Source organism: Meles meles, chromosome 21 (genome assembly GCF_922984935.1).
Source record: "Meles meles chromosome 21, mMelMel3.1 paternal haplotype, whole genome shotgun sequence".
NCBI classification, from domain to species: Eukaryota; Metazoa; Chordata; class Mammalia; order Carnivora; family Mustelidae; genus Meles; species Meles meles.
Genome location: NC_060086.1, coordinates 21,808,600 through 21,822,429, shown reverse-complemented (window position 1 = coordinate 21,822,429; position 13,830 = coordinate 21,808,600). Strand labels below are relative to the sequence as shown.

At 42.7% G+C, this 13,830-nt stretch overlaps 1 protein-coding gene across 3 annotated transcripts in view; it reads right to left on the bottom strand.

The window, feature by feature from the left end:
• Positions 1-5,217, bottom strand: part of NSMCE1 (NSE1 homolog, SMC5-SMC6 complex component) — a 38,306-nt gene extending 33,089 nt beyond the window's left edge. For all 3 annotated transcript variants that reach the window (XR_006816636.1, XM_045992801.1, XM_045992802.1), the window contains exon 1: positions 5,074-5,217. Coding sequence is in view for 2 of the 3 variants with exons in the window: in XM_045992801.1 (XP_045848757.1) it covers positions 5,074-5,113 (40 nt within the window). In the remaining variant the exon portion in view is untranslated. The remainder of the gene's footprint in view (positions 1-5,073) is intronic.
• Positions 5,218-13,830: the final 8,613 nt, after the last annotated feature.

Genomic DNA, 13,830 nt, shown 5'->3' with positions numbered 1-13,830 from the left:
GGACGTACTCCATTGATTACACAGTAACAGCCGGGTAACACACTAAACGCTACATAAGCGTTAGCTCTATTTACTTCTAGACCATTCTGGGTCTGAAACTCAGTCCAGCCACTTAGCAGAGATTGAAGGCCTTGGATAAAATCTGCTGGGGCCCCATTTTCTCACGCTCAAGTCAGAACAGCATTCACGGCCTAAAGAATTGCTAGTAAGTGCTGAACCGGTACTAGTTTCCTTCTCCTCTCCCAAACCACTAATGAAACAACTGTCACCATGGGGTGCTTTTTCAATCTCTTGCTCTCTACTAACATGTTATCTTTCCACAAACCACAAAGATCAGGGCTGATAAAAAGCATTACACAAGTCCTGATCAAACAGCCTGCTCTCGCCACGGAGAGGTGGCACTGTGCGGAGGCAAAGAGCGTGGGCTGAGCAATTGGCAGGTGGTGTTGAGACGCCTGTTTGCCAGACCTGCTCAATCTCGAGAATCAGAGAACCTGTGCATGAAAAATACAGATTCCCAAGGCCCTGTTTCTGGAGGTTCAGACCGCCAAGGGGCCTGGAATTCTGAGGGTTTGACATTCACTTCAGGCGACGCCGCCATCTGACAAGAAAATCACTGTTCCCTTTGGCAGATACAGCACGAAAACACTTCTAGCTAAAAAGCTTCATCTCTCTCGGCCTCAGTCTTTTCAGCTACAAGATGGAGCTAACAAAAAACTATCTTTAAGACAGAAGATGCCATTTTAATGAGATATGACTACTGGAGGTTGCCAAGGAGCTTGCACCTAGGACACACACAAAAAGGTTAGCTGCTGCTCACTGTTCTTTTTAAACAGCACATTAACTGAACCTCAGGGGTGGGAAGGCATTTGAGCTCAGGGCCAGCTTCTCCGACTGCCTGCTAGCTATCTTCAAGAACAGTTCAGCGGTGACTCAACCTCAACAGGTCCTAAGTTGGGCTCATCTTCTCCTTGCCCCATCCTCAATCCCTTTCTTTGCCTGAGTCCTTTTCACGAATCTTCTGGTTTGGGAGGAAGAGTCCACGCAGTCACACAAACACCACAGGCCCAAGTTTCCAACTCTCATCCTCTTCCCCCCAACCCCCATCCTCGGATCCAGACAGTCACTATGTCCTGCCAAAGTTAATTTCCTATCATTAGGAGCAGGAGCATTAAATCCAACAGCAAATTAAATCCAGAAAAAGTTAAAGAAAATCAATAATAAAGTCAATAATAAAGAGCCAAAAACAATGAAATTAATGTACATTTGAATTCAACAAAACCAAAATTTTTCTTTGGAAAAAAAACACAATACAAGCAACCAACCTCTGACAAGATTTTCCAAGAGAAGACTGAAAAATAAACACTATTTGGAATGAAAAGGGGGAACTAGTTGAAGATACAAACATATTTTTAAAAAAGACTTAAACAACCTAACAATAATCTGAAGTTGTAAATATATGCAAAGTTATGGGAAATCCATTTAAAGCCAACTAAAGAATTATCTGAAAACTAACAAGTTTTATAACCATTGAAGACATTCTGTGGGAAGTCATCTTCCCACGAAGAAAACTTCAGATCCAGATGGTTTTATCAAGAAGCCCCGCCAAACGTTCTGGAAGTAAGTGATTTCAAATGTCACAAAACTATCCCAGGACCTGCAGAAAAGCAAACCCTCCGCAAATCATCTGATAAGGCATCTGACGTCAGTTGGGCATTAAATCTGGGGTGCCTCGATGGCTCAGTGGGTTAAGCCTCTGCCTTCAGCTCAGGTCATGATCTCAGGGTCCTGGGATCAAGCCCCACATCGGGCTCTCTGCACAGTAGGGAGCCTGCTTCCCCCTCTCTCTCTGCCTGCCTCTCTGCCTACTTGTGATCTTTCTCTCTCTGTTAAATAAAGAAATAAAAAATCTTTTAAAAAAGTAAAAAAAAAAAAACCTGACCGAGGCTTCAAAAGAAAGGAAAATTAAAAGGCCAGTATCTTTCAGAAACACAGCTTTAGCGGTCCAAAGCAAAACATTAATTGGATCTAGCAACACAGAAAGACCACTTCATGGTGACCAGTTGGGGTTATCCCCTCAACGGCTTAAGATCTGAAAATCAACTGAATGTCATATGTCAATAATACCTCAATAAAGCTGGAAAAAATAAATCAGTGTGATCACCACATTAACAGAATACAGAATAAAAGCCTACAATCATCTTAACCGATTCAGAAACTATGATTAAATTTAACAGTTACTCATACTAAATACTTTGAATTGAAGGAAACTTCCTTTATTTACTAAATGCTATCTATAAAAACCTATGGTAAACATAATACTTAAGGATGGCCTATTGAAAGCAATCACTTTCAAACCCAAATTGATCCAATGCAACTGAACCCACAAGATTCTGATCAAAATCCCCATAGGCTGGGTGCGTCTGGGTGTAATTTGACAAGATGATTCCAAAATTTACATGGACACATAAAAGCAAAACAGCAAAGCCATTAGGGGAGAAGATAAAGACAGGAGGACTCGTCCTACCAGGTAGTGACTTATTTTAAAGCTAGAGTAATGAATAACATATGATAATATTACAGCTGTGGACCGAATAAGAGCAGGGGGACAGAACAGAGAGAACCCAGACACAGAAATGCACACAGATATGGATATTCAACATGTTGGAGAAATGGAACTCCAGCTCAAAGCAAGCTTTTCAATAAAAGATGCCAGAACAACGGATCACCCCTTTGGGAAAAAAAAAGAGAACTCAACCTTCACCTCACACTAGGCACAAAAATCTTTTTGAGCAGTAAGGTCATAAGAAAGAAAACACTATAAAACGTTGGGCAACAATACAGGACATTCTTTATGAGCCAAAGGCAGGGAAGGATAGTTTTAAAAGATATAATAATAATGATGATGATACAAAAAGCACAAACCATAAAGGAATATACCGATACATGTGACTACGTTAAAATTAAGAACCTCTGTTCACCCAAAATACTTCAGAGTGGGAGAGAGAGAAGACAAGCCACAAACTGGAGAACATCTGAAACTGAAGCCACGGAAGATTCATACTCAGAATAGGTAATGAGTTCCTACAAATCAGTAAAGGGAAGACAAATGCCAAGAGAAAAGTCAGCAACAGAAATTTTCAAAGAGGATGCACAAATGGTTCATAAATTATATTTTGAGGGCTCCATCTTGATGTCATGAGGCAAATGAATATTCAAACTGCAGTGACCAATGTCTTACTCATCACCAGATAGGCAAAAAGTTCTGAAGAACGGCCTGGGCTAAAACTCACCCACAGCTGGTGGAGTGTAAACGCACACGAACCACCTCAGACCGTTCAGTCTTACTGGCAAACGTGGGTATCCCCAGAAATCCACTATTCCGTATACAATTTAGAGAAACTTTTCTAAACCAGGAAATGGGTTTATAAACACACCATGTGGCAGTAAAAATCTGGCAAGAGTGTCCCTGGCCATCAGTTGAGGAATGCCTACGGAAAGCGTTTATAATTAAACCGTGGAATTCGAAATTGCAAGGAAGCAATAAGAGTGATGTAGAGCTACTCACATCACCTTGGACGCATGTCATATACGTAATGTTACACAAAAACAAAGGCACACAAATATATATATGACGAACCTATATAAAATCCACAACCTAGCAAAACTGTATGTAGCAGTCATTACAGATACGTAGTAAAAACCACAAAGAAAAACAAGGGAATGAGTAACACAATACTCAGAGCACTGAGTCATCTTTGGTGAGGGGAAGAAAGGATTCAGTGGGGGCTTTCAGGATATGATAATGTTCTATTTCTTAACTTGATGATGCGTATATGGGTGTTCCTTTTATTTTTATCCTTTGAACTTAAATTGCAAACATTTTTATAGAAATGTTACCTATCTTGATTATAAAACGAAGAAATGGTGTAAATGGGTTACGTAACAGCCAAAATAATGTTAGTGAGAAGGACCAACTATTGAACGTCATAGGCGGCTACAACTTAGGGGAAAGAAGAGGAAAATAGATACCGATAGGCGTGTTTTTACATAGAAGGCAGTTGTCTGAAGAGGTACCGGGCAGCAGAGATTAATCGTGGCTAACTGCCTACCCAAATAATTAAAAAATGGAAAGGTCTGTGCAATAAGTAGATCTCAACCGTCACCATCTGAGCCGCGAGCGAGGCATAGGGTGAGTGCTTTCCTGCGGTCTCGCTCCATCCTCGCTGGAACCTGAGGACGGAAGCATTACTGACCCCATTTTACAGATGAGGAAACAGAGAGGGAAGGCACAAGGGGACGCACAGAATTAGTGACGGGTGGGAGTGGGGGTGAGGGGCGCCAAACAAAAGCAAAGTTCAGGAACTTAGCTCCCCCAGCAAGGTAAGCGAGACACGGGAGGCAACAATTAAGTCATGATCGCTCAGCTGCAGGGATCCCTTACCTACAATTCTCAAATCTAAAAAGGTCCTAAAACCCCATCTTTTAAGTGTGAAAACCTGACCCGACCTGAGGTGAGGCTATTTCCGGCCCTTCTTTAGCTCCTTTGGTGTAAATACGCACATGTTTAGCGGTGAAAATGACATGAATTTGATTACAAAAAGCTGCCCCGGACCCCAAGGAAGGTATGACATACCATCGAATCTATGCATCATATTCCTCTCAAAAAAACCCAAAACTGGGGCGTCTGAGCACGCCTCGCCTCGGGGCTTTAAAATACGAGGTTGTGGGCTTGAACAAAGTTAGGGTTTCTGGAACACGACCGAGAGCACAAGCACAGAGGGCGGCGAGAAACCGAGAGGTGGTCCGCGAAGGCCTTATTTTCCCTACTCGGTTCAGGCAGAATTCTGTATTTTGCTTTTGTCACCTAATATCAGGATGACACCGATATTTGCACCTGATATCACGATTTCACAACGTCTGTGTGTCGGGGGCACTAGATTCCAGCCTACTCGCCTTCCTGCCACTCTCTGGGCCTGTTTCCTCATCAGGAAATGAGGAGCCCCAAGCCCCCGGGCCCCCAGCGCCACACTCCGGCACAGACACGGGCCGAACCCGGGGCCTGACGCCCACCTTCCGTCCTCCGTCGCCTCTCCGCACGGCCCTCTTCCATCCCCGACAGCCTCGGGGCCCCGCGGCCCGATTATCCACCGCAGTAGCCGGGTGCAGCCCCCAGTGCAGCCGGCCAAGGCAGAAAAGGCGGGCGCGGCTCCCCCTTCAGGGCGGAGCGAACGCGGGCTCAGCGCTCCCATTGGTGGGTGACGCCTGTTTGTCCCTCCCACCGGGTGACGCACTTCCTGCCGTCCTGTCCGCGCAGTTGCCGTGGTGCCAAGGAGGCAGTTGGGTAGGTGGGGAATTAACGCACTTCTCCCGCCGCTTTCCACACCTTACCTGGCGGCGGGGTTGCCGCCTGTGGCCCTCTACCTCCAGCCCCGCAGTGGCACCCCGCGACCTAAGAGGAGGAAGGGAAGGCATGCTGCGGGACCCTCCCCCCAATAGCCGCGGCTCCGCGGACACAACCCAGTGCCCTGTCCCGGGCCTCAGTTTACCCATCTGTACAACCGACCCTGTGGCCTCAGGGTCAGAGGTGAGGGCTCTTGCTGTCATATAGCTTGAGCTGGAATCCTGGCTCTGCCACTTACTAGTTGCCAGATCTTGGGCGAGTCCCTGAGCTGCGCGGAGCCTCTGTTTCTTCTGTTACATGGGGAGGATCGCGGTCCCCAAGGAACAGCGTGTTCTGAGGTTTAAGAGAATGCACACTGGAAGTGCTGGAAGTCGGCTACTGTGTTACTTAGGGATTGTTAGGGGAAGCGAATGAAGTTATTAATAGAAGGAATGGACTGTTGGAAGGCACCCATTTGACAAACACTTGCATCTCAGTGCCTGATCTGGGAGCTGGGGATGCGGTCTAGCAGAGAAGGGGTAGCTAATTCTAATACAGCAGAAAGTGCAAATATCTATGCCTCTGTGATGATGGCTTCAAATCCCTACTTGTCCGGTTACACTCCTGTGATCTTGGACAGTTTCTCAACCTCTCTGGACCTCAGTTTCCCCGTCTGCTGAGCAAAGAAAGCAATAGCATGTGGTAGGTGAGGGCTTGAGCTTGGGAGCTGGACCATCTGGACCTGAATGCTGATTCTTAAACTCAGTATGTCTGACACCCAGGACAAAATACTGAAGCGCTCCCCGTCAGTTTGCTCACCCATAAAGGAGGGATAATCATAGCACATTGTTGACAGTATGGCCTTGAGATTAAATGAGTTAAGACCTGCAAAGCTCGGGGTGCCTGGGTGGCTCAGTGGGTTAAGCCTCTGCCTTTGGCTCAGGTCATGATCTCAGGGTCCTGGGATCTAGCTGCGCATGGGGCTCTCCGCTCAGCAGGGAGCCTACTTCCTCCTGTCTCTCTACCTGCCTCTCTGCCTACTTGTGATCTCTCTCTCTGTCAAATAAATAAATAAAAAAAAAAAAAATAAATAAATAAATAAATAAATAAAATCTTAAAAAAAAAATGCCTTAAAAAAAAAAGACATGCAAAGCTCTTAGAGTATCTGGCATATAGTAAGGCCTCAGTTAGTGTGAGTTATCTTTACTAATAAAGTACTTTATAAAATGCATTGGGGGCAGTCAGAGAAGAACAGCTCTAAGGAGACCATCTAAGTTTTGTTTGTCCTGCATACTTTTGCACAATTTTGAATTCATTATCAATATTTAGAGCTGGGCATTTCACATAAAACCCTAGGGTATCTGACAGCTCTTGAAAAATGGGGCAGTCTGGCCACAATAGGCCAGCATCTCCCCTATGGCTGTCCTTGTTTAAAGCTTGGTAGAGACTATGTCCCTTTGTGATGACAAATGTGCTTTTGTGGGGTGTAGAGAAATAAAAACGGGGGCCCGTGAGTGGACTGAGGACACTGACATTTCAGGATCAAAGGGCCAAGAAAAGAGGTAGAAAGAAAGGAATTCAAGACCAAATGGTATCAGAAGCGAACAGGCTGGAGAGACTATTGAGTTACAGTGGGGTGTGGTCTGGATTGTCAGCGCTCTGGAGAAGTCAAGAAGGACACACCCGACAGACGCAGAGAGACAGGAGGAGGAGGTCAAGGAGGACACACTGAGAGACCCAGAGAGACAGGAGGAAGCGAGATTGGCCTCCAAGAGAAGTGAGTGCCTGGAAGCTGAGGGAGTGGAGAGGGTTGCTGACTGCTTCTAGGATGGGTGGTTTGGGAAGAGGAGACATGAAGACAGGAGCAGAGGGAATAGCCAATAGAAGAAAAACAAGGGAGAGAGGAGGGAATGGGGTCAAGTGCATACAGAGACAGGATTACTCTTACCCTAGAAAGGAAGAGAGACATCTCTGAAACAGGAGGAAAGGAGCAAACAATGGATGGATAATGGTTCACCAAACCTTTAAAAAAAAAAAATAAAACCAAGGTGTTTTCTGTTTTCTCCATAAAGTAGCAAACTCTCATTCTGCTAAGCAAAGGAGCTGGGAGATGCTCAGGGATTTTAGGAGAATCAAGGGTTTGGAACAGATAAAGGGAATGCAAAAGTGAGCTTCCAGCTAGGGCTGAAACCATAAATGTGTAGAGAGGATAGTCCCTCCTGATCCCTGGAGAACCTCCCATCCCCATACCAGGGGCCCCAGAGCAAAACTCTGTGTGGACTCATCTTGGGGTGGGTCTTGGCTTAACAAATGCAACTGACTCTAGAAGCCAAAGCAACTGGAGGGTGTTGGTGGAAGGGTCTTTGAAGTCATCCGCCACCCCATGGAAGGGAGTGTGCTGAGAAGTTAGCCTGGAAGGGGACAGCAACCAGAGATCCCAGTGAGGTAGCTTACCAGGTGACTGTCCTGTGTCAGCAAGTCTCAATCTTCAGAAGAGAGCCCACTCTCTAGCTGGCTCAGTGAGCATTAGGACCTTCGAGGACCTTCGATGTGCCAGACATGGGGCTGTCTGCTTCAGGACAACTCTGCCAGTTCAAATATTCTTCTGGAAGTTGACCGTGAAAGGTACAGGAGCTCCGTGGACAGAAATTCACTGTACATAAGGCAGGTGGCCGACACCCTGGCTGGAGAGGAAGCTTGGGGGCAAATCATAGGCTAAGGGGGTTGGTCTTTTTACTCTGAAGACCACAGAAGCTATCGGGGAGGAAGTGAGGATATCGGGTTTGTAGTTTAGAAAAAGAATATCAGCACATCTGTTCTTTTCAAACATACTGGGAACATTTACAGAAATTGACTGTGTACTGGCCACAAAGGAAGTCTCAATAAATTCCAAAGAATCTATAGACCACATTCACGAACCACAATGAAGTAAAATGAAGAATCAACACAAACACAACCAGAAGGAAACCCAAACCACTTGTAGTTCTCAAATTAGTAACTGAAAATGCTTCTGAGGAGAGGGTCCTGAAGACAGGATAATCTATTTTTTTATCATGTACTACTAGTATTTATGAAAAAATAAACTAAACATAAGCCGGGTGTTCATTATATTACTTTTTAAACCTCTGTGTATGTTGAAAGATTTTATAACATTTTTAAGAGAAAAAGAACATACATTTGGAAACTGAAAAATACATGTTAAAAAGAAAACCAATATGGAAATTACAAAATATTTAGAAATGAATGACCAAAAAAAAAAAACAAAACTCTAATATAATGAAACAGGTGGGATCCAACTAAAACAATAATTAGCGGGGGGATTTATAGCCTTAAGTGTACTCAATACAAAACAAGAAAAAAGTGTAAGTGTTCAATGTAAGAGGTAGATAAATAACTAAATAACCCAGAGAAAACAGAAAGAAGGAAATAACAAAGCAAAAGGCAGATATGAGTTTAAAAAAAAAGAAAATTGAGTTGATTATGGAAAGCAGAAACTGGTGTTCTATTGAAGACTAAATACAACAGACAGACTTCTTGTAAGATTTACTGAAGCAAAATTATAAATGGCTAAAGAAAGTGTAAAAATTTGAGAAAGCATAAGAGTATAATATGAATAACTTGACGCCAATACATCTGAAAATCTAGATTAAAGGGGCAATCCTTGACAAAATTACAAATTACAAAAGTTGGTCCTAGAAGAGAGATAGACCAAGAATCGTCAATGAAATTGAAAAGGCAGTGGGTCTGTTCCAACTCCTTAAAAGCCCAGGCTGAGAGAGTTTTACTGGAGTGATACACAAATGCAAACAAACAAACAAACTATATTGTGCAAATTGCACCAGAATACGAACAAGACAGAGAAATCTATCCAAACATTCTATGAGGCTAATCTAATCTTGATACCAAAACAAGACAGCAGAATTAAAGAAAACGTCAGGTCCATGAACATTATAAGCATGGATGCAAAAAATTGAGTCTCTTAGTGTCTCAAAAGACATTCTCTTATGATGAGTGATGTTGAGCATTTTTTCATGCATCTGTTGGCCATCTGCATGTCTCCTTTAGAAAAATGTCTATTCAGGTCCTCTGCCCATTTTTAATTGGATTTTGGATTATTTGTTTTGTTTGGTGTTGAGTTGTAGAAGTTCGTCATATATTTTGGATACTAATCAGGGAAATGCAAATCAAAATCACTAGATATCACCTTATACCCACCAGGATGGCTAAAATAAAAAAAAAAAAAGAGATAACAAGTGTTGGCGAAGATGTGGAGAAAAAGGAACCCTTGTGCACTGTTGGTGAGAATGTAAGCTGGTGCAGCCACTGTGGAAAACAGTGTGGGGATTCCTCAAAAATTTAAAAATAGAAATAGCATATGATCCAATCATTCCATTAGTGGGTATTAACCCAGAGAAAACAAGCACCAATTCAAAAAGATATATGCATCCCTATGTTTATTGCAACATTATTGGCAATAGCCAAGATACGGAAGCAATCTAAACATTCATTAATAGACAAATGGATAAAGAAGCCGTGATGTGTATGTATATATGAATATGAATATTATGCAGTCATAAAAAAGAATGAAATCTTGCCATTTGCAACAACATGGATAGACCTAGAGGCTATTATGCTAAGTGAAATAAGTCTGCCCGAGAAAGACAGATATCATACGATCTCATTCATATGTGGAATCTAAAAAAACAAAATCAATGAATAAACGAACAAACAAAAAGCAGAATCAGACCTGTAAATACAGAGAACAAACTGCTGGTTGCTGGAAGGAAGGGGGAGGGGCAAAATGCGTGAAGGGAAGTGGGAGACACAGGCTTCCAGTTATGGAATGAGTAAGTCACAGGAATGAAAGGCACAGCATAGGGAACAGAAGTAACGCAGCATAGTGACCAATGGTAGCCACATTTGTGAGCACAACATAACATACAGAAATGTCAAATCACACCTGAAACTAATGCAACATTGTGTGTCAACAAGACTCCAATTAAAAAGAAAAAGTTAATAGACTGTCTCTTCCAGAAGAGGAAATTCAAATGACTAAAAGAAAGTGTGGAAGGATGCCCAACCTTACTATTTTTTTTTAAAGATTTTACTTATTTATTTGACAGAGATCACAAGTAGACAGAGAGGCAGGCAGAGAGAGAGGAAGGGAAGCAGGCTCCCAGCTGAGTAGAGAGCCCGATGTGGGGCTCGATCCCAGGACTCTGGGATCATAACCTGAGGCGAAGGCAGAGGCTTTAACCCACTGAGCCACCCAGGCGCCCCCCAACCTTACTATTAGTCAGAAATACAAACAACCAAAAGATACCAATTGTCCCCCATAAAAAAAAGCCACTGCATCCCCACACATATCTGATGAGGTTGTAAATATTACAGCTGCTCTGGAGAGCAATTTGGTGTCATGGGAACAGAAAAAGCTCATCTCGCAACTCCACTTCTAGGGCTTTAACTGGAGAACATCTCCCTTCGCTCTTGAGAGGTTTGCCAGTAGAAAAAACAATGAGAACATCCTAACTATCCATTAACAAGGAAATGGAGGGGGTTAAAGCCTCTGCCTTTGGCTCGGGTCATGATCCCGGGGTCCTGGGATGGAGCCCCACTTCAGACTCTCTGCTCATCAGGGAGCCTGCTTCCCTTCCCCTCTCCCTGCCTGCCTCTCTCCCTACTTGTGATCTCTGTCTGCCAAATAAATAAATAAAATCTTTAAAAATAAAAAAATAAAAATAAAAACAAGGAAATGGAAAAGCAGAATGTTCATGTGAGATGGATGATCATGTAGCATTAAGAGGGATGAATTCACTCCCAGGTATCTATATAGATGAGTCTTAAAAGCATAGAGTGAAGTGGGGGGAAAACAAGAGGCAACGATGATTCATCTTCCGGTTACTCTGTGTGTGAAACTGACCAAATGCAAAATGGCAATATTATATATTTCCAGGAGCCGAATCTATGCATATAAAAATATCTTCTTATTAAGGATTGGAAACACTGTCACAAAACTGACACCAGGAGACCTCTAGGAAAGGGAAGAGGGGGGTGGGATGGGGATAAAGAAGTCTTGAGGCTTATCTGTAATATCTGAATTTTCAAATAAAATAACAAAATTATATATTCACATAGTGTTTGTCTAATTTTCCAGTATAGGCAAATACGCCTAAATGCCAACAGGGGTTAATGCTGAGTGCTGGGAACTCAGTGGATGGCTGTCACTTTGTTCACTCTCACTGTTCTGTATTTAAAAACAATTTCTGATAGGAAGAGCGAACATATGAAAATGAATGAAGAGTGTGTTTTTGTTTTTTCTAGAAGAACCTGGCCATCAGTGGAAAGGGGGAGAGGCAAGATCAGGTTTCACCGGAGCTCAGGTCAGACCCTTTCCACTTTTCCAGAATCGTCCTCTTTCCCATGTATACACTCACATATTTTTTGGATTCATTACGTTTTAGGTTGGATCCAGGGGAGGTAATGGGTATGAGCCAGAGAGGCAGAAAGGGAAAGTGATTCCCCTCTACTCATCCTTCATCTTAGAGGACGGGTGACAGGCCTCAAAGGTCAATTTTAAAAACAATTCCTGTTTAAAGTCCAGGAAGACTCAGCCACGGAATTGAGAAATATGCCCAGACATGGTGTAGACTGTTCAATCTTTCTAAAGGGCAATTTGGCTGTGCTCATCCACAGTGTCTACATATCATGTTCTTTGACCTTGTAATTCCCCTTCTGGGAATCAATCTGAGAAAATAATCAGACACACACACAAAAGTGAATGGACAAAAAAAAAAAAAAAAGGCATCAGAGCCTTAATTTTATCAGGGAAGAAAGGCAACAACTTGAATGTCTCCAAAAAGCTAAAGAGAGGAATGTCCAGAATAAATAAAAAGGCTGCAGATTATTATGCAGCCTAAAAATCACGTTTTCAAAACACAGTTGAGGTCAGAAAAAAAAAAGACATAATGCAGAATATTTTCAGAGAGAGAGAAAGCTAGAAGAATACATGTACCAAAATATTCTCAGTGACTATCCCTGATTGGGGAGGGAATATAGGTAAATTCTTTTTTCTTGTCACTTTCTTATACTTTTCAATTTTTCATGAAAAGCACTTTTTGAATTTCATAATCCTAAGAAATACTATTTTTCAAAATAAATGAAGGGGCGCCTGGGTGGCTCAGTGGGTTAAGCCTCTGCCTTCAGCTCGGGTCATGATCTCCGGGTCCTGGAATCGAGCCCCGCACTGGGCTCTCTGCTCAGCAGGGAGCCTGCCTCCCTTCCTCTCTCTCTGCCTGCCTCTCTGCCTAGTTGTGATCTCTGTCTGACAAATAAATAAATAAAATCTTTAAAAAAAATAAATGGAGTCTGTGATCATAAAGATTTTTGGTATAATAAAATGGATACTATGTACAATTAGGAGATCATTAAAGCCATAGACATCCAGCATCTGAAAATTGTTTTATGTGAGTGAATGTTCCATATAACTAGATTATCCCTTCAACATGAGCATTTTAAAAACTTTCTAATTTCTGTACTTACCATTCTAACATACACACTTACCTGCCACCGTGAGCAAACACTGACTTTTTGTAATGAGTACAGGGACATCTTGGAAGACAATGACTATGTTTTATGTCTTTACACAAAGCATCCCGACTAATGTACATTGTTAATTGTAAAAATGAAAAGATTGTGCTTGGGTGCCTGGGTGGCTCAGTCGGTGAGGCGTCTGTCTTTTGCTCAGGTCATGATCTCAGGGTCCTGGGATCGAGTCCCACATCGGGGCCCTGCTCAGCAGGGAGTCTCCTTGTCTTTCTCCCTCTGCTCCTCCCTCTGCTCTCATTCTCAAGTAAATAAATGAAATTGTTATAAAAATAATAATAAGCTCGTGGTTTTCCACCTCCTTCCCTCTGTCAAGCCATCAGCAGCCCTACTTTCTTCTTATAATCGCCTTCTTTTGATGCCCCTTAGCCTGAGCAAACAAATGTCCAGTCTTATTAAAAAAGTGGGGGCACCTGGATGGCTCAGTTGTTAAGCACCTGCCTTCAGCTCGGGTTATGATCCCAAGGTCCTGGGATCGAGCCCCATATTGGGCTCCCTGCTCAGCGGGAAGCCTGCTTCTCCCTTTCCCGCTCCCCCTGCTTGTGTTCCCTCTCTTGCTATGTCTCTTTCTGTCAAATAAACAAAATCTTAAAAAGAAAAGAAAAGTGGCCATACAAGATTTAAAAGAATATGTGACCACCAAGCCAACACTACAAGAAATATTAAGGTTCTATAAAAAAAAGAACCCAAGAGTGACATAGAAGAGAAATTTAGAGACAATCTATAGAAACAGGAACTTCATAGGCAACATGATATCAATAAAAACTTATCTTTCAATAATCACTCTCAATATGAAAGGCTTAAATGCTCCCTTAAAATGGCACAGGATTGCAGACTGGATAAAA